At 42.9% G+C, this 27,251-nt stretch overlaps 1 protein-coding gene across 2 annotated transcripts in view; it reads left to right on the forward strand.

Moving 5' to 3' along the window:
* Positions 1 to 4,878: 4,878 nt before the first annotated feature.
* Positions 4,879 to 27,251, forward strand: part of BMAL2 (basic helix-loop-helix ARNT like 2) — a 105,949-nt gene continuing 83,576 nt past the window's right edge. For both annotated transcript variants that reach the window (XM_059185836.1, XM_059185837.1), the window contains exon 1: positions 4,879 to 5,047. In XM_059185836.1, the coding sequence (XP_059041819.1) occupies positions 5,017 to 5,047 (31 nt within the window). In that variant the 5' untranslated portion in view covers positions 4,879 to 5,016. The remainder of the gene's footprint in view (positions 5,048 to 27,251) is intronic.

A 27,251-nucleotide genomic window follows, 5' to 3' on the forward strand; every position in this document is an offset into this window, starting at 1 on the left:
GTGGGGAGTCTGCTTCTCCCTCTGCCTCTGCCTGCCATTCTGTCTGCCTGTGTGAGCTCTCTCTCCCCCTCTCTCTGACAAATAAATTAAAAAATCTTTAAAAAAATAAATCAGGATTCACATCCCTGGTGCTAGGTGGAGGCTTATCTAAAGCACATGGCCACCTGCTACCAGGACCAGTTGGCGTTCTTTTAAAAAGCTCCAAGGTAATCAAAAGGGTGCTACACATTTTTATAGCAATGGTTCTTACCTTAAGCCACTATACCTGGATTTTCTTGCTGGTTCTCCCATTGCTGTTTGAGCTGAAACCTGATCCATTAACGTCTTTCCTGGCCTACTGAAAGCAGGAGTACTAAGTACCCCTGCACCCAACCATGGCCCAGCCACTGTAATCCTACTTTTCTTGCCCTTTGGAGAACCAAAAGTAGGGTTGTATCTCTGGACCTCATACAAACAGAATCGATGTATGGCCCAATGACCAGGGTTTGGTCTGTTTAGTGCTTTTGCCATTCCTCCCAGCCCCTAATCATTGCCTCATTGGTCCATCTCCCCACACTGCTATCATGCCAGCAATAGAGATCCTCATCGATTTATTTCCCCAAGATCCAGGCAGGAGTGGGGTTGCCTAATTATTATTGGCTCAACTGTTTGTCTAATGAGCAGATGGGCTTTGACTAATAGAAATCCAAACACTTCTCAGGCGAGGTGCTTACTACCATGATTTTATCTTGGAATTACCCTACTGTTCATATTAAGACACTCCTGGGGCGCCTGGGTGGCTCAGTGGGTTAAGCCGCTGCCTTCGGCTCAGGTCATGATCTCAGGGTCCTGGGATCGAGTCCCACATCGGGCTCTCTGCTCGGCAGGGAGCCTGCTTCCTCCTCTCTCTCTCTCTCTGCCAGTCTCTCTACCTACCTGTGATCTCTCTCTGTCAAATAAGTAAATAAAATCTTTAAAAAAATAAAAAAAAAATAAGACACTCCTTATCAAACCCTTAAACAGAGGATGACTTTTTAAAAGATTATTTATTTTGAGACAGAAGATGCAGGGTAGGGGGCACAGGTAGGGCGAAGGGAGAGGGAGAATCTCGAGCGACTCCCCACTGAATGCAGAGCCCAATGTGGGGCTCGATCTCACAACCCTGAGATCATGACCTGAGCCGAAACCAAGAGTCGGACGCTTAACTGACTGAGCCACCCAGATACTCCAACACAGGATGACTTTTAAGGCTCTACCAAAGGGCAAAACCCATAACATGAAAGGGAGACTGTCCTTTGCCTTTCTTGACCTCTTGGGTGAGATAAACTTGAACAGAACTTGAAGATCACTCCTGTCCAATTCCATACATATGAGGAGGACTCAAGAGGACCTGGGATACATGCTTGTTTCAAGAGTGTCCCAAACCCGCAAAAGTAAAAATCACTTCAGCTTTTGACACTTATAATACACACACAAACATCATCTCTAAGGGGAAAATAACATTAAACAGTAACTCCATATATAAAGAGATGTCTGCACAGCCATTCGCTCAGGCTTGTCCTATGATCCTTTCTGTATTTTTCTCAGAATTTCAGTTTGTGGCTACTTCTGACCTCTAGCTAGCAGAAATACCCAGCCTACCCCCACAACAACCTAGGCTTAGGAAACTTGATTTTTGGCAAGTTGAAGCAGTATTTTCTAGAGTACTTAAAATGTCTCAAAATTAACTAGCTGGTTTGAAGTAGGGACTGAGAACTAACTCAGAATCTCTAGGAGTGAGTCTGAAATTCTGTACATTATCATGAACATCCAACTTGGGGAACGGCAGAGTTGAGCAGAAAAAGACACTGGCTGGGGACGCCTGGGTGTCTCAGTTGGTTAAGCCGCTGCCTTTGGCTCAGGTCATGATCCCGGGGTCCTGGGATCGAGTCCTTCATCGGGCTCCTTGCTCGGCAGGGAGCCTGCTTCTCTCCCTGTCTCTGCCTGCCTCTGCCTGCCTCTCTGCCTGCTTGTGTGTACTCTCTCTCTCTCTCTGGCAAATAAACAATAAACAAACTTTAAAAAAAAAAAAAAAAGACACTGGCTGGACTTTTCCCAAACGAAATAATACCCACCCCATTAACTGCTGTGAGAACATCTATATAAAGTGACGGGGGCACAGCAGGTGAAGTACAAGTCCATGCTTACAGCAACGCCTGGCACACGGTAGGCACTCTATAAATACGTGTGAACAAATGAATTAAATAACTGCATTTTTTTGGTGGGCAGCCCTACTTTCCATCTAAAGCTGATCTCAAAATGTTCTCATTTTTAATAAAAACATAACTCCAAAAGCATTGAAAAGGGACGTAGCTTTACTAAAGTTGTTATTTTCCAGGGAAATAATGTAAGAGGGTTTGCATTACCCAGTGAAGTTCCCTTAATACCCTTTTAAAAGATCTTTCTCAAATTTCCACTTCCTGTGGCAGCTGCCACCACCTCTTTCCTCTCTCATGAGTATACGCTCCTGCACTTACCTTCTCTGCATTCTCCACTCCTTCATAAGCCAAGCTCAAGCTGATCTTCCCCATACCAGACGCCTACGACAGGTCCATCTACTCTAAACACATTTGGCCTTTCTGTTTCTCCCAGCTGTGCTCCCACTCATCAATCTGCTTAGCAAAAACAAGAATCAAGTCCCCAGTATGGACCCTCCATAGAATGCTGGCGGTGGAGGTAAAAGGAAAGTGGCAGGGAAGAAAAGGTAGTTTAAAATATAAATAATTTTAGTTATTTTCTCCAGCCAGGAGCTCACTGAGGGGTGGTTTTTTTTTTTTTTTTTTTTTTTTTTAATGCATCATTGGAAACAGTATCTTCAAATCTTCTATTTGTAACAGTATCATTCTGAAGTAGGTGGATTCCCCTCCCCCACCAACTAAAATATCCAAGTGGTCTTAAGGAACCCTCAAACCAAATTACATTGTTACAATCTCAGCAGGAGGTTGACAAGTATAGGAATTTATAGTTTTGAGGCAGTGGATATTGATTCCAGTACTGTTCTTGCCTAAGTACTTGTCAGTGAAGCAAAAATTAGTAAACTAAGATCACCCTGGGATTAGCCATGATTCTTGAAGAGCAACACTGTCCCTAGGCCTTTGGTGAGAAAAGGGTATTGAGCAGAAGGAAATAGATCATGTGTTCTGCAAGTTATGTTTCAAATCACTTGTTACATTTTGCCCAAGGAGAAAATGTTAGAAAATCACTGCCTGTAAATGAGAGATTACCTTCCTATCCATCTCTCAGGATACTGGTTAAAAAAGAGTCCTAGAGTGGAAAGCTCCAGAGCATAAAGAAAAAGTAGCAAGTAAGATTTAAACTTGAACATTAAGGGGGAGTGCATATGAAGCTTTGAAAGTGACTTGCCCCAGGAGAACCCTGTGGCCTCTTCTCCTTGAGCATTACTTCCTCCTATCATATTTAGGTACTGGATTCCTTTTCTTTGGCTTTCAGGCTTGAGTGGAAGTGAATCATCATTTCTAAGAAATGAGGACTGCAATGATTCACCAGAAAGCTTATTGGATACCGTAGTATGAACGCCTAAGAAGATCTGGTTTTTACAGTCTGGCTTCTCCCACCCACTAAGTGATCCTGGCCCCAGTGCTCATCTCTGAGCCCCTATACATATATACATAGTGTGTACTCTGCATTTTAACCATGGTACTGCTTCACCAGAAAGGTGACATTTAATACATGCCGATGTCTTAGAATGCCTCCCCACTTGGTAAACCATCCCCAAACCCTACACATTTACCTGGAAAGCCAGGTTTGGACATATTCAGGGAAACCTACCCCCGATTAAAGACTAGTTGCCAGGCTGTCTGTGGAATTTTTATTTTTGAGCTGCCGCTGGAGTTGGTGTTGGTGGATTTCAGGTAGAGCTCCAAGTCAAAGCTGGGATCCTGAGGTGTCAAGAATAGTGTTGAAAAGGGAAGTGCCTTGGTGTGCATTACTGAGGGCAGCCACAGTTCTCAGCACCTCCTTCCACCTCCAGCTGGTAAAATTGCCATCCCCACTTCAGAGGGCAGCAGTTTCTCCCTGGACATGCTTATCTCTGCCCAGGAACGCTGTTCCAATCCCCTTGCCCAGGTTTGGCCCGAAATAGCCCTCGGAACACATGGGTAGCTAGTTTAAGACGCTATAACGAAGAGTCACGGTAGGAAAATTATAGATTTAGGCGAGCTGATGCAAAGATTTAGTGTTCTCTCTGCTGTTCCTTTCCTCCACTACCTTCGTCTACTGGCCAAACTGTAAGCAAGGAACGGGGCTAGGGACCAGTGGGCGGGGAGAGAAGCCGCTTATTCCGCACCGGGGTGGGGTGGTGGTGGTGGTGGTGGTGGTGGTGTGTGTGTGTGTGTGTAATGATCCCCAAAGGATGTTGCTTCTGGATTTACCCAACGGTTGCAGGAGCCAAAACAGCTTCCTCAGTGACCCCCTCTCTATCACTTCGCACCCCTGTCTCTGCAGCGAAGCCGTTCCCTCGCCCTTCTGTGGACCCGCGAAGTTTCTATTCCAGCTCCTCCCTCCCCCAGCGCCCCCACCTTGCAACATCTCCATTCATCCTTTACCTTTCCCCCCAAGGGAAACAACTCCAACCCACGGAACAGGTACACAACGAATCCTTAAAGGGATGTGGAAACCTGTTTTAAAAGCCGCTTTCCGGAAAGCCTCGAGGTGCTGCCTCGCCCGCCGTTCCCCGCGGTGCCTCCAGCCGCAGGGGTCGGGGGCGGGGCCGCCGTGACTCCGCCCCGCGCCGGGTGCCTTTCTCCGGCTGGGAGCCCCGCGGCAGGCCAGTCCCAGGCCGCTGGCTCTGCGGTCCCGGGCGGCCGGGCTGCGAGTCGGCGCCGGCTGCGCGCCCAGGGGCCGCGGGGGTGACCGTCGAGACGCGCGGCCCAGCTCCCCCGGCGCCCGCGTTCCCGCTCCCAGGCCGGCGCAGGGCGGGCCCGGAGCTCTCGATGCCGCCAGCCCCGGGGCTGCAGAGCGGGCCGGGTGGCTCCTGCGATGGCGGCGGAACAGGAGGCTGCGGCTAGAGGTGAGGCTGCGGGCGGGAGGCTCCAGGTGGGGAGCGGGGCCGCGCGCGCAGGAGCATCCCGGGCCGGGCTGGGGGCGAGCGGCCCGCGAGGCGGGCAAAGCGTGCGGAGGGCTCTCCTCCCCCCACCCCGCACAGGTTCCGATTGGCTCCCGGACCGAGGTCGTCGCCGGGGGGCACAGGTGCTGCGCGGCGCCACGCGGTCCTGCGGGGGAGAGGGAGGCGGGGAGTCCCCGGGCTCGCAGCCGGCTTTCCTGTGGCCCGCAGACTCGTTTCTTGGCCCCGGCTGGACCTTTTGGCGAAGGTGAGCTGGCGAGGGACCAGCCCCCTTGAAACGGCGAGCAGCCGCCCTCGGCCGACCCCTGGGATCCCACTTCGTCGTCTGCGGGGTCTGTTTTGTGGACTTCTTAGATTTCCTCTTCTGTGTGAAGCAGTTGTCATCAGCCATGGAAGGAACCCGGCTTCTGCCAGCGGTAGCCTCCGTACTGGAAATACTCAAGTCTCCGTAACCCGTTTTCCAAACGGCCGGGTCGTGGGGCGGGCAGGCGGGCGCGGGAGCGCGTGGACGCAGGTCCGCCGCACCTCTCACTCGAAAACCCCAGATTGCACCGCAACAGCCTTCCGTGGGCGAGAGGAGGCTCTCGTCGTTTACCGTTACTGTTTTAGGAAAGCCATCAGGGGGATGTTTTATGTTTTAGTGGACTTTTTGTGAATTGAGTCGGAAGCGTTGCTTTGTCTTGTTCCTCTCTCGAGCAAAAACACTGGCGACATTCTGTTGTCTCTTCCAGGGGACTAGTCGCAATTTTGGGGCGGTTATAAAATATCTGTTAAGTCAAAAGGGAGGCAGGAAAAAAAGAAATAATTGAAGGAAGACTGGACGAATTTCAGGAAAGCTATTGATTAAATCCGCGCTTGCCTATTGGAATAGGATGAGGAGTTTTGATTCTCTGAAATACAGCAATGAGGAGAGGTGCTTTTGAAAATCTAATACAGTTATGGGAACTTGGATCGGGAGAGATTTCCAAATTTCATCATTTGAATATACGCACGTTTTCTGGATGATAGAAAGATGTGAATAGGCTCTGTTTTGCAAATAGAGGGCAGTATGTATGGTGTTAAACTCAGACGTGGTGCTGGGGTTATTTACCTTAGCCTTAGTTTCTTCATCTGTAAAGTGGGGATAATTATAGTATCTGTCTTATAGGATTGTTAGGATTAAACGAGATATAAATGCATTTAAGTACAAATAAAGTGCATAGTCCACTACTGGAGAAATCGCAAATGCTCTATAAACATTAGCTTAATACAGTTATTAACTTGCAGCTCCCACTTGCTTTGTGAAATTAACGAGGCTTGTCTGGTTCATTAAAATGTTATCCCACACAAGTCAAAAATTGGCCAAACTCAAAGAATGTTTGGATTCTACTGAAAAGCGAGAAACATGAGGGACATTTGGATGGCTCAATCGGTTAAGCTGCTGCCTTCTGCTCAGGTCATGATTCCAGGGTCCTGGGATCCAGCCTTGCCTCCTGCTCCCTGCTCAGTGGGAGGTCTGCTTCTCCCTGTCCCTCTGCCTGCTACTCTGCCTGTCTGTGGTCTCTCTCTGTCAAATAAGTAAAATCTTGATAAAAAGAGAAATATGGAAATGGACCGACTCATTCAGAGTGACTTTCACCACGTAAGCCTTATGGACTTTAAGATTTTCAAACAAATCGTTTATTGCTATTTAGCTGACTACCACATGTGAAGTTGGGAATGATTAAAATGAATCTTTCTTAGATAAAAGTAGCAAAGTTTCAGTGGGGCCTGGGAGGGCCAGCATTTCTTGAGGTCCTATTACGTACCAAGCATTTCATAAGGGATATCATCCTTAGTGTCACAGAAGCTGTGATGTAGGTGGTGGTAGGCTGGCCAACAGTTAAAAGCAGGAGTGAAAAATTGCTGTGGAAAATCTGTGGCTACTGGCCTTGCTGATTTCCGTCCTTTCCTGTCTCACTAGGTGGCGCTAAGGAGCAACACGCACACCTTCAGACACCCCCTTCACCTAAGGGTGAAAAAATATATATGGTTACAAGTTCCCCTATCCCCAGTGGGAAAAACACAACAAAACAGGTCTCTATATCAGAATCTATGGCCATGTTTTCCTTACACAAAATCCCTGAAGATTTCTTTTCCCTAGGCTGTTTGACATTAAGACCCTGGTAATAAAATACAAATCTAAAAGTGGTGGTGGGGAGAATCTACCCCCACCCACCTCATGGTAGTTACACAGCTGAAAATAACTTCAGGGCTGATTGTGAGAATAGCGATCGAAATCAGCTGGTGCCTCACGTAATTGCCCGCTCAATTTTTTTTTTTAAGTTTTATTTATTTACTTATTTGTCATAGAGAGAGAAGCGAGAGCAAGCAAAGGCAGACAGAGTGGCAGGCAGAGGCAGAGGGAGAAGCAGGCTCCCCGCCAAGCAAGGAGCCCGATGTGGGACTCAATCCTAGGCCGCTGGGATCATGACCTGAGCCGAAGGCAGCTGCCCAACCAACTGAGCCACCCAGGCGTCCCAACCCGCTCAATTTTTTGACAGGCTTATGGTAAACACTAAGATTGAGCAAGCTGCCAAGTGACTGGGTATCCTCCCGGTAAATGATTCCAGAATCCTTGGAATCAGGGAAAGGCTGTCTTGCAGGAGCAGTGCATTCTCGGGACTGACTGCCAGAGATGGTTTGGGTCTTGGCATTTGGGGGGCTGCTTTCTCCCCTTCCCTTTCCTTCCTGTAGCGTGTTTCCACCTGCGAGGTTCTCAGACCACTCTTTCTGAGGTGTAGTTCTGCAACTATAGTGGCTTAAATTCACTTTTGTGACTTAGAAGTAAAAAAATCATGTGCCAGTCAACTTTACATAAGCTACTGCTCCTGGCCGGGATCCTTAGGCAAAGTCTCAGCCTGAGATGCATTACTCAACATAAACCAGGGCAGACTGAAACTGCTGCTCACGGGTTTGGGAAGGCAGTGGGGGCTTGGGAAGGGGAGGGAGAGGAAAGAGGGAGACTAGGGGCGGAGTAAAGAACGAAGAGGGGAGAGAGAGTAAAAGAGCAAGATGGAAGGAAGGTGGAAAGTGAGGGAAAGAGATGGGGAGATGCGGAAGGGGTTAAAGGGAAGGGGAAGGAAAAAGAGAGAAGGGCAAGGCAAGGGGTTGGTGGGGGAAGAAGAGTGAGTGGGGGAAGGGGAAAGCGGCTGGATGGAGGTGGGAGAAGAGAGGGAGCGGAGGGACTGCCAGCCCATTAAAGTTTAAGTAATTTAATGTTTACAATATATAGGGAGTGGCACGTGGGAGGCACAGTTGGTCAAGTGTCTGACTCTTTTTTTTTTTTTTAAAGATTTATTTATTTGACAGAGAGAAATCACAAGTAGACAGAGAGGCAGCCAGAGAGAGAGAGAGAGGGAAGCAGGCTCCCTGCTGAGCAGAGAGCCCGATGCGGGACTCGATCCCAGGACCTTGAGATCATGACCCGAGCCGAAGGCAGCGGCTTAATCCACTGAGCCACCCAGGCGCCCCAAGTGTCTGACTCTTGATTCTGGCTCAGGTCATGATCTCCGGGACCCGACACTGAGCTCCATATAGGGCTCCATGCTCAGGGGCGAGTCCGTTTGAGATTCTCTCTCTTTCTCTCTCAAAATAAATTAAATTAAATATATAGGGGAAGCCAAAATATGAGTATAGTGAGTATAGTAAGCACCTTTCACTTGACCTTTTTCCTTGTGGCAAGACTCCCTAGTTCTAAAAAGCATGACTTCTTTCTGTGTTGTCAACATTGATTATCGCATCCTTTTGAAATCTTTCCCTTTACATAATGCTCAGGAAATCCTCAATAAGGTAGTAACACTTCATCCTAGTAGCCCCGATTTCAGTTGTCCCGTTGAGTGGAAGACCTCCGGTTTCCCACCATGGCAGCTGAGTGATGCAGGTGCCTGGAATCTGGGTCATGAGTCAGCATCAGGATGGTCATCAGCATTCCTGGGGACTCAGTGACCGGGTGCCGTGTAGGAGATGAGACATCTGCCTGCTCTGTGAGACAGTGATTTCCTGTCCTGGTTTCCGTGGGTCTGCTCCCTGGAGTGGCTTCTCCCACCCAAATCTCAGCCCTTCTGTACCCCACCTGCCTCACCCAGTGCCTCCCTCCTTCCCTGTGGCAGGAGGCTGTGAGAACTTAGAAGCTACAGTTTAAACTCTTATTGGTGCTGGGACTACAGGTGGAAGATATTCTCTGCAGTAGCTTGTAGTAGTTTGGGGTATTTACCAACAATTTATGGAGCACTTAACTATGCCCCCCTGCCCCCATTTTCTGCTCTTATGTGAAGTCTATTTACTTGTCCCTCACATATACTATCTAAATCATAATACTTAGGCTATAATATCTTCTCACCCCCATTTTTAAATTTAAAATATTTTAAGGGGCACCCGGGTGGCTCAGTCAGTTAAGCATCCTACTCTAGATTTCAGCTCAGGTCATCATCTCAGGGTTGTGAGGTCCAGCCCTGTTTGGGGTCCTGCCCTGGGTATGGAGCCTGCTTAAGATTCTCTCTCTCCCTCTCCCTCTTCCCATCTCCCAGCCCAGTTTTTAAAAAAATTTCTTAAAATATTTAAATCAGTCCAGTTTTATAATATTAAAACTCTTATTTGAAAATATCTACATAGGGGTGCCTGGGTGGCTCAGGGGTTAAGCTTCTGCCTTCAGCTCAGATCATGATCCCAGGGAGCCTGTTTCCCCCTCTCTCTTTCTGTTTCTCTGCCTACTTTTTATCTCTGCCTGTCTAATAAATAAATAAATAAATAATATCTTAAAAAATATTTAAATGTTGTTTAGCATGATAGGAAATTTGTCATTTATTCAAGTACGTTATTGGCATTTTGTTTCTCTAGTCTTTAATCTTGTGGTTTAAATCTCTAAATAATATCTTTACAGAGAGATAAAATCAAAAGCTGGAGGAGAAGGAAATGTGGAGAGAATTACTCTTCCAGTCAACATGATTTGCATTACAGGATATTTATTATTGAAGGTCAAGATTATTGCCATAAAACAGTAATTGCCAATGCATTCAAAATGTTTTACTTATAAAGAAAATATTTTGCTTATAATACTTATTTTTTAAGTAGATAAGAAATTATACTTTACCGTATGTTCCAAATGTATCATAGGGAATATAGAAAATCATCCACTGGCTTTCTCTTCCCAAACATCTCCATTTTGTCTCCCTTGTATGTCCTATAGGCTTTTATGTGAGGGAATCTGCCTTTCCCCATATGTTTGAAACTTTGCTACCTTCAGGCGTTGCTCCGGCTTTTGGCTACTCCTGGAATCCTCCTGCCCTCCCTCCAGATAAGCTGTAGAAGTCTTCTGTAGTCTAGAAGGCTGAGCTCAGGTGTCACTGTATGTTTACTTGCCTGTGTAGGGAAATGATCATGAGCTTTAGAATCAGGCCACTGGGGATGTGATCGCCAGTTTCATTATTTATAGCTATGTGACCTTGGCCAAATTATTTAAACTGCTCTGAACCCCAATTTCCTTGTCCTTAAAATGGTAGTAAAAAATGCCTAACTTGGAGGCTTATATGGGAATTAAATGAGATGATTACAAACTGTTTAGTGAAATCTGATACACAGTAGGTGAATTTTCCCTTCTTTTCATGAAGCCTTCCCAGAACCTCTCCTTCCCCAACAGAAATGCTTCTTCCCTTCTATTTTCACTGTGTGTGTGTGTATGTGTGTGTATGTGTGTGTGTGCACGCACCCATTAAAACACTTGGCCCTCTTGTCACAAGTCATTTAGGTAGGTTTCTTAGCTCTATCCCCATCGTAGGAGAGCAGAGTTCTTACTCATCTTTACAATCTTCAAGTCCTTGTACCTATGAATGCCTAATGAAGATTTGTTGATTTTATTTTTTATATTTTTTAAAGATTTTTATTTATTTATATGACACAGAAAGACACAGAGAGGGAACACAAGCAGGGGGAATGGGAGATGGAGAAGCAGGCTTCCCACTGAGCAGGGGGCCCAATGCAGGGCTCGATGCCAGGACCCTGGGATCATGATCTGAGCCAAAGGCAGGGCCCCAGTTGATTTTAAATCAGCGGTTGGTCTAAGGTATGAACAAGTCTGGTTCATTCATAAACTATCCATTAAATACATGCTACTCTACTAAGCAAGCAGAGATGGAGAAATGGAAAAAGCCAGAAAAAAGATGCAGGAGTTTATAAATAGGTCAAAAGTAGTCAAAATATGTGTAAGACCAGATAGAACCTAGTAAGATCTATAGTTTAACTGTTAGGAGTGAGCCTCCCCACCCAAAGCTGGGAGAAATTCTGTCTAGTTTGGGGAGCAGGGACTCACTTGCAGAGAAGGTGTCAACTTTAGTATCAATACATAGAGAGCTCTAGGGGAGGCAGTGAAGAAGAGGGTCTTTGAGGACGGAGCACAGACATGGGTATGGAAAGTCATCAGTGACATGCTTGGAAGAACTGCTGGTAGTTTTGTTTGTTTGTTTTTTGGCTTGTTTGTTTGTTTGTTTTTTGCATTGGATAGGAAAAGTGGGAAAGGAATTGACCAGTGAAGTTGTGCTGTTAGTGTTGTGGGGGGTTTCCCCTGCCATGCCTGCGGTGCAGCACAGACTGTGGACCCAGAAAGCCCTATACAAGCAATGATTTGCCTCCCCTCCAGAAGGAAAGATCCATGCATCTTCTTTTTGGCCCCTGGTCAGCAACAGAGCTTCTGTGTCACCTCCAAAGAAGAACTGTGGCACATTTCTAATCAGATTTGAAAAAAAATAAAAATAAAAAAATAAAGGCAGGTCCCTGGGTGGCTCAGTGGGTTAAAGCCTCTGCCTTTGGCTCAGGTCATGATCCCAGCATCCTGGGGTCAAGCCCCACATCAGGCTCTCTGCTCAGCACTCCCCGCACCCCGCCTGCCTCTCTGCCTACTTGTGATCTCTGTCTGTCCAATAAATAAATAAAATCTTTAAAAAAAAAAAAAACAAAACCAAACCAAACAAAACAAAAGACAAGAGGTCTGGGTTCCTGCCAGGTTTGTGGCTCTTAGGTCTTAGCCTTTACTCCAAATCCTTCTGGACTACTTCTTTCTCTCTTTCATCTTTCCTTCCTTGAAAAAGGAGCTGCTTCTGTCTTTAGATCCATTTTTACATTCATCTGAAAAGCATCATAAGTTTGGTTTCATTTGTTCTCATTACAACCTGCTGGGAAGGAGGTCTCCGGGCTTCTGATGCCCTTTCCTGCGTTGTTCCACTGTCCCCATCGCTGATACACCCTCAGGATGGACGTGTGCTCCAGGCACGCTCTCAGACCCTTCCCGTGCCATTCCGTGGGACCACGCCAAAAGACACCCTCAGCCTGGACTTCCAATATAATCACTTAGTGAAGGTTTGTGAACCAAAAAAGAATACTCATGGAAACACCTCAGAAGGTGTTCTTATTTTGATTCAGGTACAGTGTGGACGACCTCGGGTTTAGAAGATACTTAGAAGCAGAGCTCTAGGGGCGCCTGGGTGGCTCCATCGGTTTGGTGTCTGCCTTCTGCTCAGGTCATGATCCTGGGGTCCTGGGATCAAGACCCCCATTGGGCTTTCTGCTCTGCGGGGAGCCTGTTTCTCCCTCAAACTTTCTCTCTTTCTCTCTCTCTCCCTCTCTCTCATATGAATAAATAAATAAAATCTTAAAAAAATGTATTTAAAAAAAAGCATAAGTTCTAGATACATTAAAGTACCTCTTCACCATTTTTCCTAGGAGAGGAGAATATAGAAAGAATGGACTCGGATAGTTGAGCTAGAATAGTCCCAGAGCCATGTGTATTTTACAGAAATACAGATTTTAAAAGATCAATGTGCAGTAGATAGAATTGAAATTGAACCCTTTATAAAGTAGATCTTGATATTTAAATGAATACATAATTGTGAAGATTAATACTTGTTCTGACAAAGATCTAGAGAAAAGGGTGAAATGTGGAACACCGTTTCCAGCTCTGCATGTGTTTCTTCCCAGCTCCCTGGTTGGAGGATCAGATGTCCTGAGTTATGAGGTGGCCCAGATGGGCTGTGTTTGCACTGCCCGGGAGACCAACAATCTTGCTTTTAGTAGGCCATCTCTTCTGTAAGATTTCTCCAGACAACCACACTGACCTAGAAAAAAAGAGACCAAACCCAATTTTCCAAGCATCCCGCTGCTAGTGGCTTCTTAGGACAGTTCTCCTTTTTCTTAGTTTTCAGCCTGAGTTCAACTAGCCCTTTTGGCTCATCAGTTTCTTTCAGCAAGAATCATAACTACCTCTGGGACTTGTGTTTGGTTGTAGCAAAGCCGCCTGGACTTGGCCGGGGGTGGGGGTGCTGTTCAAGTTCATACTTCAAACTGTAGAAGGCACTGAGGACAAATCATGTATCAAAAGGTTTTAAAATAACTGTTTATTAGCAGACACTTAACTTTTAACACAGATTTTAAAAAAATAAATATAGTAATAAATATAGTACAGTAGTACTTTTTTTTTAAATGTAGTACAGAATGTATTTTCTCATGATTTTCTTTTCTCCAGCTGACTTTAAGAATACAGTATATGATAAATATAACATACAGAATCTGTGTTAATCAGGTATGTAGATTATGGTTAAGCCTTCCCAGTCAACAGTAGGGTGTTAGTAGTTATATTGTGGAGTCACAAGTTGCACATGGATTTTTGACTGTGTAGGTGGCCAAGCCCCTAATCAGTGTGTTGTTCAAGGGTCAGCTGTAGTGTTTTCATTTTCTGGGCAAATACCCAGAAGTGGAATTAATAGATTTATGGTATTTTTCTTTTTCTTTTTTGAGAAACCTGCATACTGTTTTCCCTCATGGCTAAGCCAGATTTACATTCCCCCAAATACTGTACAAGGTTCCCTTTTCTCTGCATCCTCACCAGTGCCTCTCATTTCTTGTCTTTTTGATACTAGCCATTCCCACTGGTGTGAAGGTGATATTTCATTATGGTTTTAGTTGGCACTTCCCTAGTGATTAGTGAACACCTTTTCATGTGTGTTAGCCATCTGTATGTCTTCTCTGGAAAAATGTCTGTTTGGGTCCTCTACCCCATGTTAAAAATCCGATTATTTGTTTTGTTGGTGTTGAGTTGTAGAAGTTCTTTATAAATTTGGGTATTAACCTGTCCTTGGATATATCATTTGCAAATACCTTCTTTTGTTCAGGAGGCTGTCCTTCATTTTGTTGTTGTTATTTTCTGTGTTAAAGCTTTTTATTTTATTTTTTATTTTTAAAAAGATTTTATTTTTTATTTATTTGACAGACAGAGATCACAAGTAGGCAGAGAGGCAGGCAGAGAGAGGAGGAAGCAGGCTCCCTGCTGAGCAGAAAGTCCGATGTTGGGCTCGATCCCAGGACCCTGGGATCATGACCTGAGCCGAAGGCAGAGGCTTTAACCCCCTGAGCCACCCAGGTGCCCCAAAGCTTTTTATTTTTTTTAATGTTTTTAAAAGATTTTATTTATTTATTTGGCAGACAGAGATCACAAGTAGGCAGAGAGGCACATGGTGGGGAGTGGGGTAAGCAGGCTGCCCGCTGAGCCGAGAGCCCGATGCGGGGCTCGATTCCAGGACCCTGAGACCATAACCTGAGCTGAAGACAGAGGCTTAACCCACTGAGCCACCCAGGTGCCCCTAGTTTTGCTTTTCTTTCTAAAGATTCCTTTGGTTATTCAGGATCTTTTGTGGTTCTACCCAAATTTTAGCATTATTTGGTCTAGTTCTGTGAGAAATGCTGTTGGTATTTTTGATAGGGATTACATTGAATCTGTAGATTGCCTTGGGTAATATAGACATTTTAACAACATTAATTCTTCCAATCCAGGAGCATGGTGTATCTTTCTATTTATTTGTGCCCTCTTTAGTTTCTTTCATCAGTGTTTTATAAGTTTTCAAAGTATAGGTCTTTCATACCCCTGGTTAAATTTATTCCTAGGTATTTTTAAAATTAATTAATTAATTTAGATGTAGTGATAAATGTGATTGTTCTCTTAATTTCTCTTTCAGCTAGTTTGTTGTTAGGGTATAAAAATGCACCAGATTTCTATGTATTAATTTTGTATCCTGCAACTTTACTAACTTTGTTAGTTCTAATAGTTTATTGGTAGTTTTTAGGGCTTCCTAAATGTAGAATCATGTCATCTGCAAACAATGACAGTTTATTTCTTTCTTACCTGTGTGGATGTTTTTTATTCCTTTTCTTTGACTGCTGTGGCTAAGACTTCCAGTACTGTGTGGAATAAAAAGTGGTGAGAGTGGACATCCTTGTGTTAGTCCCTTTCTTAGAGAATAAGCTGTTAGCTTTTCACCATTAAGTATGATATTAACTGTGGGTTTGCCATATGAGGACTTTATTATATTGAGGTATGTTCCTCCCATAAGGAGGAACCCTTTTTTGAGGGTTTTTTTTTTTTTTTTGAGGGTTTTTTCCCTCATCAATTATGTTGGATTTTGTCAAATGTTTTTTCTACATCCATTGCAATGTTCATATAGTTTTTATTCTTAATTGTTAGTGTAGTATATCATATTGATTGATTTGTAGATATTGAACCATCCTTGCATCCCTGAAATAAATCCCACTTGATCATGATGAGTGATCCTTTTAATGTATTCTTAAATTTGGTTTGCTAATATTTTGTTGGGAATTTTTACATCTATGTTCATCAGAGATATCAGTCTGTAGTTTTCTTTTTTTATAGTGTCTTTTTCTAGTTTTGGTATCAAGGTATGGCTGGCCTTGTAGAATGAATTTAGAAGCATTCATTCTTTAATTTTTTTTTAAAGATTTATTTATTTATTTATTTCACAGACAGAGGTCACAAGTAGGCAGAGAGGCAGGCAGAGAGAGAGGAGGAAGCAGGCTCCCTGCTGAGCAGAGAACCTGATGCGGGGCTTGATCCCAGTACCCTGGGATCATGACCTGAGCCTAAGGCAGAGGCTTTAACCCACTGAGCCACCAGGGCGCCCTTCCTTCTTTAATTTTTTAGATCAGTTTGAGACAGGAATTTTTTGAAGATTTTATTTATTTATTTTATTTCATTAGAGAGAGAAGAGCATGAGCAGGGGGAGGGGCAGGGGAAGAGAGAGAGGGAATCTCAAGAAGATGCTGTGCTGAGGGCTCGATCTAATGACACTGAGATCATGACCTGAGCCAAAACCAAGAGTCAGGCTTAACCACCAGCTGAGCCATCCAGATGCCCCTCTCTTTTTAAAATTTTGGTAGAGGGACGCCTGGGTGGCTCAGTTGGTTAAGCAGCTGCCTTCGGCTCAGGTCATGATCCCAGCGTCCTGGGATCAAGTCCCATATCGGGCTCCTTGCTCCGCAGGGAGCCTGCTTCTCCGTCTGACTCTGCCTGCCACTCTGTCTGCCTGTGCTCGCTCTCGCTCGCGCTCTCTGACAAATAAATAAAAAATCTTTAAAAAAAAAAAAAAAAAAAAAAAAAAAAAAAAAAAATAAAATTTTGGTAGAATTCACCTATGAAGAATTTGGATCCTGGACTTTTGGGTCTTAGGTTTTGTTTTTGATTACTGATTCCTTTTCATTACTACTAATTGATCTGTTCAAATTTTCTCTTTCTTCCTGATTCAGTTTTACATGATTTTATGTGTTAGGAATTTATTCATTTCTTTTAGTTGTCTGATTTGTTGGCATATCATTTTTCATGGTAGTCTCATAATTATGTTTCTGTGGGGTTAGTTGTTACCTCTCCTCTTTCTTTTCTAATTTTGAGTCCTCTCTTTTTTTCTTGATGAGTCTGGCTAATGGTTATCACTTTTCAAATAACAAACTCTTGGTTTCATTGATCTTTTCTATTGTTGTTGTTGGATTTTGTTTTTTTTTAGTCCCTATTTCATATTTTCTGCTCTGATCTTTATTGTTTTCTTCCTTCTACTATTTTGGGCTTTGTTTGTTCTTCTTTTTTCTAGTTCCTGTAGGAGTAAAGTTAGATTGTTTCTTTGAGTTTTTTCTTGTTTCTTGAAGTAGGCCTATATTGCTCCTTTTTCTCCACATCCTTGCCAACACTCATTATTTCTTGTATTTTTTATTTTTGCCATTCTGACAGGTGGGAGATGATAACCTCATGGTTTTTTTTTTTTTTTTTTCTAAAGATTTTGTTTATTTATTTGACAGAGAGAGATCACAAGTAGGCAGAGAGGCAGGCAGAGAGAGAAGAGGAAGCAGGCTCCCTGCTGAGCAGAGAGCCCAATGCGGGGCTTGATCCCAGGACCCTGAGATCATGACCTGAGCTGAAGGCAGAGGCTTTAACTCACTGAGACACCCTAGTGCCCTGTCATTATGGTTTTGATTTGCATTTCTCTGTTTATTAGTGATGTCGAGTATCTTTTCATCTATCTTTTGATCATCTGTATGTCTTCTTTGGAAAAATACCTATTCAGGTCCTCTGCCCACTTTTAATCAGATTGTTTGCTTTTTGGTATTCAGTTTTATAAATTCTTTATAATTTTTGATATTAACCCCCATTGGATATATCATTTGCAAATATCTTTTCCCATTCAGCAAGCTGTCTTTTAGTTTTGTTGATTATTTTTGCTGTGAAGAAGCTTTTTATCTTCATGTAGTCCTGATAACTTGTTTTTGCCTTTGTTTCCTTTGCCTTAGGAGATGTGTAGAAAAATGTTGCTATAGCCAATTTCAAGAAATTACTGTCTGTGTTCTCTGTTAGGACTTTTATGGTTTCAGGTGTCATGTTCAGCTTTTTAATATATTTTGAGTTTATTCTTTTTTATGGGGGTAGTAAGTGGTCAAATCTTTTTCTTTTACATGTAGCTGTCCAGTTTTCCCAGTACCATTTATTGAAAAGACTTTCTTTTCCCCATCTGGTATTCTTGGCCCCTCTATTATAGATTAATTGACCTTATAAGTGTCAGTTTATATCTGGGATCTCTGTTCTGATTTATTGATCTATGTGTTTGTTTTTGTGTCAGTACCATACTGTTTTGATTTCTACAGTATACCTTGAAATCTAGAATTGTGATATTTCCAGCTTCATTATTCTTTCTTAGGATTGCTTTGGCTATTTGGGTCTTCCATGTTTCCATATAAATTTTAGTACTATTTGTTCTAGTTTTGTGAAAGATGCTGTTGGTATTTTGATAGAGATTGAATTGAATCTAGATTTCTTTGAGTACTATGGATATTTTGACAATATTTTTCCAATCCATGAGCATGGAATATCTTTCCATTTATTCCCATTATCTTCACCTGTGTTTCTTTCCTCCGTGATTTATAGTTGAGTACAGGTCTTTCATCTCCTTGGTTAATTTTATTCCTCAGTGTATTTTTCTTCCTTGGTGCAACTGTAAGTGGGTTTTGTTTTTTTTTTTTTAATTTCTCTTCTGTTACTTTGTTTACTGTATAAAAATGTTACCAATTTTTGGGTATTAATTTTGTACCCTGCAACTTTACTGAATTTGTTTATTTCTTCCTGTAGTATTTTGGTGGAGTCCTTAGGATTTTCTTTGTATAGTATCATGTTGTCTGCAAATGGTTTACATTTGGTTGGTTTACCTTCTTCCTTACCAGTATAGGTGCTTTTTATTCCTTTTTCTTGTCCAATTGCTGTGGTTAGGACTTTCAGAACTATGATGAATAAAAGTGATGAGAATAGACATCCTTGTCTTGTTCCTGACCTTAGGGTGAAATCTCTCAGTTTTTTACCATTGAATATGATGTTACTTGTGGGTTTGTCATTTATGGCTTTTTTCATGTTGAAGTATGAAACTCCATTTTAAAAAAAAGAAGAAGATTTTATTTATTTATTTGAAAGAGATCACAAGCAGGCAGAGAGGCAGGCAGAGAGAGGGGGGAAGCAGGCACCCTGCTGAGCAGAGAGCCTGATGTGGGGCTCAATCTCAGGACCCTGAGATTATGACCTGAGCCAAAGGCAGAGGCTTAACCCATTGAGCCACCCAGGTGCCCTATGAAACCCCATTTTGTTTGGAGTTTTTATCATGAATGGTGTTGAATCTTGTCAAATGCTTTTTCTAAATCTGTTGAGATAATGATATGGTTTTTATCCCTTGTTTTGTTGATGGGGTGTATTATGTTGATTGATTTCTGAATATTAAACCATCCTTGCATCCTAAGAATAAATCCTACCTGATTGTGGTGAATGATTTTTTAAATGTACTGTTGAATGTAGCTTACTAATATTTTATAGAGAATTTTTGCAACGATGTTCATCAGAGATATTTGCCTGAGTTTTCTTTTCTCTGATGTGTTTGTCTGGTTTTGGTATTGGGGTAATGCTGACCTTGTAGAATATTTTTGGAAGCTTTCTTCCTCTTCTATTTCTTGGAATGGTTTGAAGAGAATAAGTCTTAACTCTTCTTTAAATGTCTGGTAGAATTCACCTGTCACGCCGTCTGGTCCTGGACTTTTATTTTTTTGGTGGTTTTGGTTACCAATTCAACTTCATTACTTGTTTAGATTTTCAGTTTCTTCCTGGTTCAGTTTTGGAAGATTGTATGTTTCTAGGAAAATTCCTAGAAAAATTCCTAGAGTAGAAATTCTATTTCTTTTACATTGTTTAGTTTGTTGACGTGTAATTTTTCATATTCTCTTATAATCCTTTGCATTTCTATGGTGTTAATTATTACTTCTCCTTTCTTGTTTCTGATTTTATTTACTTAAGTCCTTTCCTTTTTTTTTTCTTGATGAGTTTCTTTTCAGAGAACCAGTTCTTGATTTCAGTGGCTTTTTTTCTTACTTCTCTTTTTTTAGTCTCCCCCTCATTTGTTTCTGCTCTGACCTTAATTTCTTCTACTCTGCTCTAATTTCTTTTATTCTGTTCTGACCTTCATTTCTTCTACTCACCTTGGGCTTTGTTTATTCTCCCCCCGCCCCCAGCCCTTTAAGTATAAGGTTAGATTGTTTATTTGAGTTTTTTCTTGTTTGTTTCTTCTTTTGTATGTAACTGTCCAGCTTTCCCAACACTATTTGTTGAAGAGACTTTCTTTTTCCCATTGCATATTCTTTTCTCCTTTGTCAAAGATAAACTGACAATATAATCATGAGTTTATTTCTGGGGTCTCTGTTCTGTCCTGTTGATCTATGTGTCTATTTTTGTGCCAATACCATACTGTTTTGATTACTACAGCTTTGTATAACCCCTTTTTTTTTTTTTAAAGATTTTATTTATTTGACAGACAGAGATCACAACTAGGCAGAGAGGGAGAGAGGAGGAAGCAGGCTGGCCGCCGAGCAGAGAGCCCAATGCGGGGCTCAATCCCAGGACCCTGAGATCATAACCTGAGCTGAAGGCAGAAGTTTTAACCCACTGAGCCACCCAGGCGCCCCTGGAGCTACCCTTTTAAACCATTGCTTTTTACAGAAAGAATAAAGGAAAAATTATAATGAAAGAAAAATATAAAACAAGAGAAAGAGAAATAGAAAAGAGTTGGAAAAAAAGAAGAAAAAAATGGCCACAAATAAAAGCAAGAAAAAATTTTAAAAAAGAAAAAAAATTAAAATTACAAAACAAAAGCAAACAAAAGAAACACAAACCCATGGCTCATTCTGTTCTCCAGCACCACAGGGCAGCTGGTGCAAGCTTATGGCTCGTGGGCTCCCTGCCATTGCAAGCTCACCCTAAGCTGGACCGTGCTCAGTGTGGGTTTTTAAGGTAGAAGGGGAGAAAATGTTTCTATAGTTTCTTGGCACTTTTAAACTGGTTTTTTTCTCTTGTTCCTCAGCATAACTGGGGCTGCTGTGGGCTTGCAGATCCTGGGCTTCCTGAGGTCACAGGCTCCCTGTGATAACTGGAGCCTTGGTCTGCACTTGTAGGGCGGAAGAGAAAGAATATTCCCACAGTTCTTCTGCTCTTTTAAACTGCTGCTTCCTTTTTTTTTTTTTTTGCTGTGTTCCAGTACCAGTGGGCTGGTGTGGTCTTGCTGATCCTTGGTTTCCTGAGGTCACAAGCTCCCTGTGATGATCTGACCCACCAGTCATGGCGTTGTGACCCGCTAATTATGGCATCTGAACCTGTGCTTTATGATGTCTGGATCCTGCTCTTGTTTGAGCTTTTAAGGTCAAGGCGGACAGTGTTCGCCCAGCTCCCCAGCCCTTTTAAACCTGGCTTCTCTTTCTGTGCCCCGTCATGACTCTGGTGTGGCCTTGTGGACTCCAGCTCATTCAACTCACAAGCTCACTAAGATTAACAGACTCCCCCATTTTGGTATCCGGATCCTGCTCTGGTCTAGGTTTTTAAGGTGGGGTGGAAATAGAAAATCTGCCCTTCTGCGGCTCACTAATCTAGAGAAGGTTTCACAGCTCCTCTGTCTATGGGAGGAGGTAAGCTCGGGATCCTCATTCTACCATCTTCCTTAAACTGCAACATTGTGTCTTTTATAGGTTCTGTGTGGCATCATGCCTGATTAGTATTAAGCATGTTTTCTTAGCATGTTTTAGTATTAAGTCAATGTTTTCTGCTGACTCATAAACTGCAAGAATTGTGTTTTCCCGTGTATAACAATGATGTGGGTGTAGACCATCCAAATCTAAGTACAATTTTGTGCTTTTTTGGAAAAACATGCTGATGTTCAAAATGCTAAACCCTGTGTTCTTTTTATGCATAAGGACCAATCTGGTCTGGAACAAGTTAGGAAACTTCCCTGTTTTGATGTGGAACTGAAATTCTGATGAACCTCTGTTTCTTGCTTTTGCTGATACCTGGATTAGGTTATAATGCCTATGATGCTGGCCTTGGTGCACCTGGGTGGCTCAGTCAGTTAAGCGACTACCTTCAGCTCAGGTCATGATCCTGTAGTCCCAGGATCGAGTCCTGCATCAGGCTCCTTGCTCAGCAGGGAGTCTTCTTCTCCCTCTGAGCCTATCCCCTCTTGTGCTCTCTCTCTCCCTCTCTCATTCTTTCTTTCAAATAAATATGTAAAATCTTAAAAAGAAAAAAATGAAAGAAATACTGGCCTTTTCCGGAATGGTCATAGTCAGGGAAGCATTCTTCAGTGCTTAGACACCCTGATTCTATTCTGCATCAGAACTGAGTGGTTTTCCATGACTCCAATTTCCTCATAGTCATAATGGGTGTTTCTCCTACCCCTTGGCACCATTTCAAAAGCTTAGCATAGTCTGGTCTCCAGAGCTCTAAGCTTCTACCCTCTCCTTCAGTGCCTGCCAGACATTTGGATGTGTTGTCATTTCTGTGAAGTGCTGATGTCCAAATCGGAACTTCTTCTGTTGGGAGGGAATGTGAAATTGTGACCTACTTTTGGCTTTGCGAGGCTCTGAACTCTTTTACTTAATTACTGTGTGATCTTTGACATGTATATCAGTTTGGGTTCAACCGGAATGACAGAACTAGTAGGAGATGTGTATATTAAGAGGTTTATTGCAAGGAATTGGCTTCTGTAACTGCGAGGGCAGGCTGGGCAAGACAGGACTCCACAAGCCAGGCTGTGAGGAAAGGCCGGCTTGAACTCTCAGAGTCTGAAGCAGCTGTCCTGCGGCTGAGTGTCTCTGTCTTCAGAGAAGCCTTAGCTCTGTTTTTAAGGCCTTTTAACTGATTAAATCCGGCCCACCCAGATTATCTAAAATAATCTCCCTTATTAAGGTCAACTGATTATGGCCTTTGGACTTGAATCACATCTACTAAACACCTTTCTGGCAGCACTTGGTGTGCTGTAACTGTATCTGAGGGCTGTAGCTCAGCCAAGCAGACACAGCAAAAAGACCATCACAGCAAGTTACTTCACTTCTCTAAGCCTCTTTCCTCATGTGGTAAACCACCACCGTAGGGTTGCTGTGAGGATTATATAAGATAAGGTAGGTAAAGGGTATAAGTGCCTTGCACATAAGGACTCAGGAGAAGATCATTCTAGTTCTTGTGCTAGGGGTGGTGTGTTTATGTGTGGGGGTAGGGGGTGACAGTGGTCGTGTCTGTGGTGTCACCTACAGAAGTGCCCCAGTTTCAGTTTCTGTCACTTCCCTGATCATTCTGCTTCACGGCAGTTGTTGGCTTCCCGACCAGTATTCTTCCCAAAATTTCTTCTCCTCCATCTTCATTTTTTTCCCTCAAGGCTGTAATGGAGGCTTAAAGTAGCTCACTGCTGTTCATCTCTGAAAAAACTGTCTTCACTGAAATCCAGACACACTACATTCATAGCTTTCCTCAAGGTACCCATGAATACTACAGCTCCCTTCCCCAGAAAGTCCCCACCTCCTGCTAAAAGCTGGTGGAATAGAGGACTGCCTTCTCCAGTGGCACCAGTATTCATTCTAGTATATTTTATTATTTTTAAAAATGTCTGCAGTAATTGAGAGTGGACATGCATGAGAACTCTTTCTTTGTGAGAGGCTGTTGTATATAAGTTCTGCTTCTTTTTCTTTCATTTAAACTGCAGTATAACACGTGACTAATTCCACACTCTTGCGTCTCACTTTTCCTCTGCTGTCTGGTGAGTTACTTGGACAAGATGATTTGCTTTGTTCCTTTGGCATTAAGAAAACCAGTTATCTTTTTAAGATGTTCTCCAAAAATTTTATAGTGATTTTTATCACTAAAAGCAGTTTTTTTTTGTTTGTTTGTTTTTCCTGGATCAAAACAGATCTGTAACAGGCAATATTTCAATACAGTTGAGTCAAATAATCCATAAAAATTTACCTGGGAAAACCTTTCATTTCTCCACTCCGTCAATAAGAAACAATGTGTAGGGGCACCTGGGTGGCTCAGCCAGTTAAACATCCAACTCTTGGTTCTGGCTAAGGTCATGATCTCAGGGTTGTGAGATGGAGGCCTCTCTCTCAAATAAATAAAAAATCTTAAAAAAAAAAAAAGTGTGAACAAATGAATGCAGTTAGGAACTATTATAATCTATAGGAATGACAGCTTTGGTGGTGAATGTCACACAGGCCAGTGAGCGGGCCATTACTCCTCATGGGTTAAAATGAGCCAGGGCGGATCTGGTTTCCTATGTGACACATCCCTTCAACTAGTAAGGAGGGACAAGAGATTTCCCAGCCTTGCTCTGTGCAAAGGCATATATCTTCCAGAGCATGTATGAGGTAGGGTATGGATTTGCTCGTATTGCTTCCATTGGTGTGTGTACTAAAAAGAGCCTTGTGCATGTCCTGGACCTCATACACAGTGTATGTGAAGGCTCTCCAAGTCTGGTTATGAGGGCGCAGTGTTCAGAGTGGAACACAGACCAGTTGTATGGGTGTGAATGGGAGAGAGATAAGAAGACTATGGCTTCCAAATGCTACAATGAACTCAAAAGCCCATTCTCCAGTTCGTAGCATAACCAGGTAGAATGGACATGGTAGGAAAAGCACCAGTCTATTCCCCCCTGTAGGGACAGTCATCTCGTAAGCAGAACTTGTCAGCTGTGGTCCTATCATGTCCATATATCCCAACAGCACATAGTCATCAAGCCACTTCGAAGCAGACATTCTGCTTTGGGGCTGGGAATATGATGTTGACCCAAAAGACGGTTCCTTCATGGAGCCTAAAATCCAACCAGTCCTTCCATGTATCCTGGAGTTCTACCAGATATTAACCCAAGACTGGAGTGCTGTTGGTGCTGTGGTGAAATGGAGGGGAAGGACAAAGTTGAGAAAGGGCATCTTTTAGGGTGTCAGTGAGTAAAAGGTATTGAGGCATTGAGGCACATGGCCCACTCACTTGCCTGTGTGATGTTCAGTGCCAACAATGTGATTCCTATAGACTTCAGACTATATTCTCATAGACTATAGCAGCTCCTGAGAGGGTTTTTTTGTTTGTTTTTTGTGGTTGTTTAGAGCGAGAGAGAGATGGAGGGGGGGCAGGAGGAGAGGGAAAGAATCTTAAGCAGGCTCCATGCCCAAGGTGGATCCTAATGTGGGGCTCGATCTTGTGATCCTGACATCATGACCTGAGCTGAAATCAAGAATTGGCCACTTAACTGACTGGGGCACCCAAGGATGCCCCAGCATTGTTCACAGCCTTATTGCCAGACCACTTTCCCCAATCCAACTAATTGTTTCCAAGTGATTCTCCCAGTCCATTCTAACCATTTGGAGCTTTCCTTGGTGTCAGCATTTTGCTTTCCGCTGTGACTCTTACTTGGGCTCTCACTCTGCCTACACTGTATTTGATCACAGCGAGTAAATTCCTGGCTGTTCTCTCTTTGGCTTTTTTGTTCCACATACCAGCCAGACATTTGCTTTGACGATGTAAATGTCATGCCGGTCACTTTTGCAGATGGCATATTTTGAGGAGGCTTTATTCAATTTCTTAGCTATAATCTACATCCAAAAAGATGCTGTTAAGGTGGTGCCAAAGAAGATTAAACCTAACCAAAAAAGTGGGGGGGGGCAGTAACTCAATATTAAAAAAAAAACAAAAAACAGATGTATGAAAGGTAAAGAGGTGTCTTAATAACAGCCCATAGAAAAGACAGATTTGGGTTTACTCAAAGAAAGCCCTGTTCTAGAGTCCAAAGACTCACAGAGCTATCCCTCCTCCATCAATGTCTGGTTGTATGAAAAAGGGCAAAGAACTTAATCTACTGTGGAGCTCTTTTTTCTTTCTTGGAAAAAGAGGGAGTTCTATTAGACCATCTGTAATACCAGTTACAATTCTGAAATTATACTGTTGACTCATTCATTTATTTAAAGGCCCAATATATTAAATAAAAGCTAATGCAGTCTTATAAATAATGAAAATATAGTCAAAACATAATCAGTAAGAGTTCTGCTCTCCTCTCTATGGGCTAGACAACTCCCGGGTGTTGTGTTCTGATCACACCACACATCAAAGGAAATATTTGGCTAAAGTCTGTCCAGTGAGAGTAACCACCCTAGCAACAAGGCATCCTATATGGGTGATGTTTGAGGGAGTTACACGGTTTGGGTGGGGGGAGAAGAATTTAGGGCCAAAGTGTGGGGTACTATGGTTGCCAACCAAAGTTGGAGGAGTTCTGTAGCATATGGACTATCTCAGAGGACACTGCCTTCATGAAGCCGTTGTAGAGCGTTGTGACCCCGACTTCACCAAAGACACTTTCCATTCCAGCTTGCAGCTGGGTTATTTCTCTACTTACAAGACTGAGTTATTTGAGAGCAAACAGCGTGTTGTGCTCGTCTTTGCATCCTCTCTGGCTTCTAACACAGTGCCTTGTACAATAGTAAGTACTCAGATACTTGCGAAGGAATTGAAAACTTACTAGACTTCTTAGGTACAGGATCGATGGTTAGAAATTAAAACAATATTTTGGTCTTCCAAGGAGCAAACTTTTCAAAGAATCAAAATGTTGTTAAAGTATATGACTTTTGGTGGGATAGCACAATGCATTCCCTAGAATGAATCAAATTAAGGAGGCTGGCAATGTTCATTGTTGCTGAGAGTGTGAAGCAACAGGAACTCTCCTACACCTGCTGGTGGAAATGAAATGGAAAAGCTCTTAGGGGACTCAGTTAGGCAGTTTTTCAAAAAGTTAAACATGCACCTGTCTTACAATAGAGTCATTCTATGTCCAAGTACTTAAGACAAATGGCAACGTTTGTCTACAGAAAGACTCGTACATGAATATTTGTAGCAGCTTTGTTTATAATTGCCAAAAATTAGAATTAACAAGTGAATTAAATTGATAAAGTATCGGGGTGCCTGGGTGGCTCAGTGGTTAAAGCCTCTGCCTTCGGCTCAGGTCATGATCTCAGGGTCCTGAAATCGAGCCCCGCTTCGGAGACTCTGCTCATCAGGGAGCCTGCTTCCTCCTCTCTCTCTGCCTGCCTCTCTGCCTACTTGTGATCTCCCTCTTTCTATCAAATAAATAAAATCTTTTTAAAAAATTGATAAGCAAAATATGATCTCCACCCAAAGGAGTAAGCAATAAAAAGGAGGAAGCCACCAATACATGCAACAACATGGGTGAATCTCAAAATCATGTGGAAAAGAAGCCCTCTCAAAAGGGCACATATCATATAGTTCTATTTATATAAAATCTAGAAAATGCCAAAAAAGTCACTCTGCCTGGGGTTGGGGATAGAGGGAAGGATGGACTGCAAAGGGCATAGGGAAGCTTTTCTCCAGTTTAGTTTATATGTGTTAATTTTATGGTGGGTTTTGGTATACAGAAATTTTAACTTTTTAATGTCATTTCTTTCATGGCTTTTACCTTTGCTA

The sequence above is a fragment of the Mustela lutreola genome, chromosome 8, assembly GCF_030435805.1.
Source record: "Mustela lutreola isolate mMusLut2 chromosome 8, mMusLut2.pri, whole genome shotgun sequence".
NCBI classification, from domain to species: domain Eukaryota; kingdom Metazoa; phylum Chordata; class Mammalia; order Carnivora; family Mustelidae; genus Mustela; species Mustela lutreola.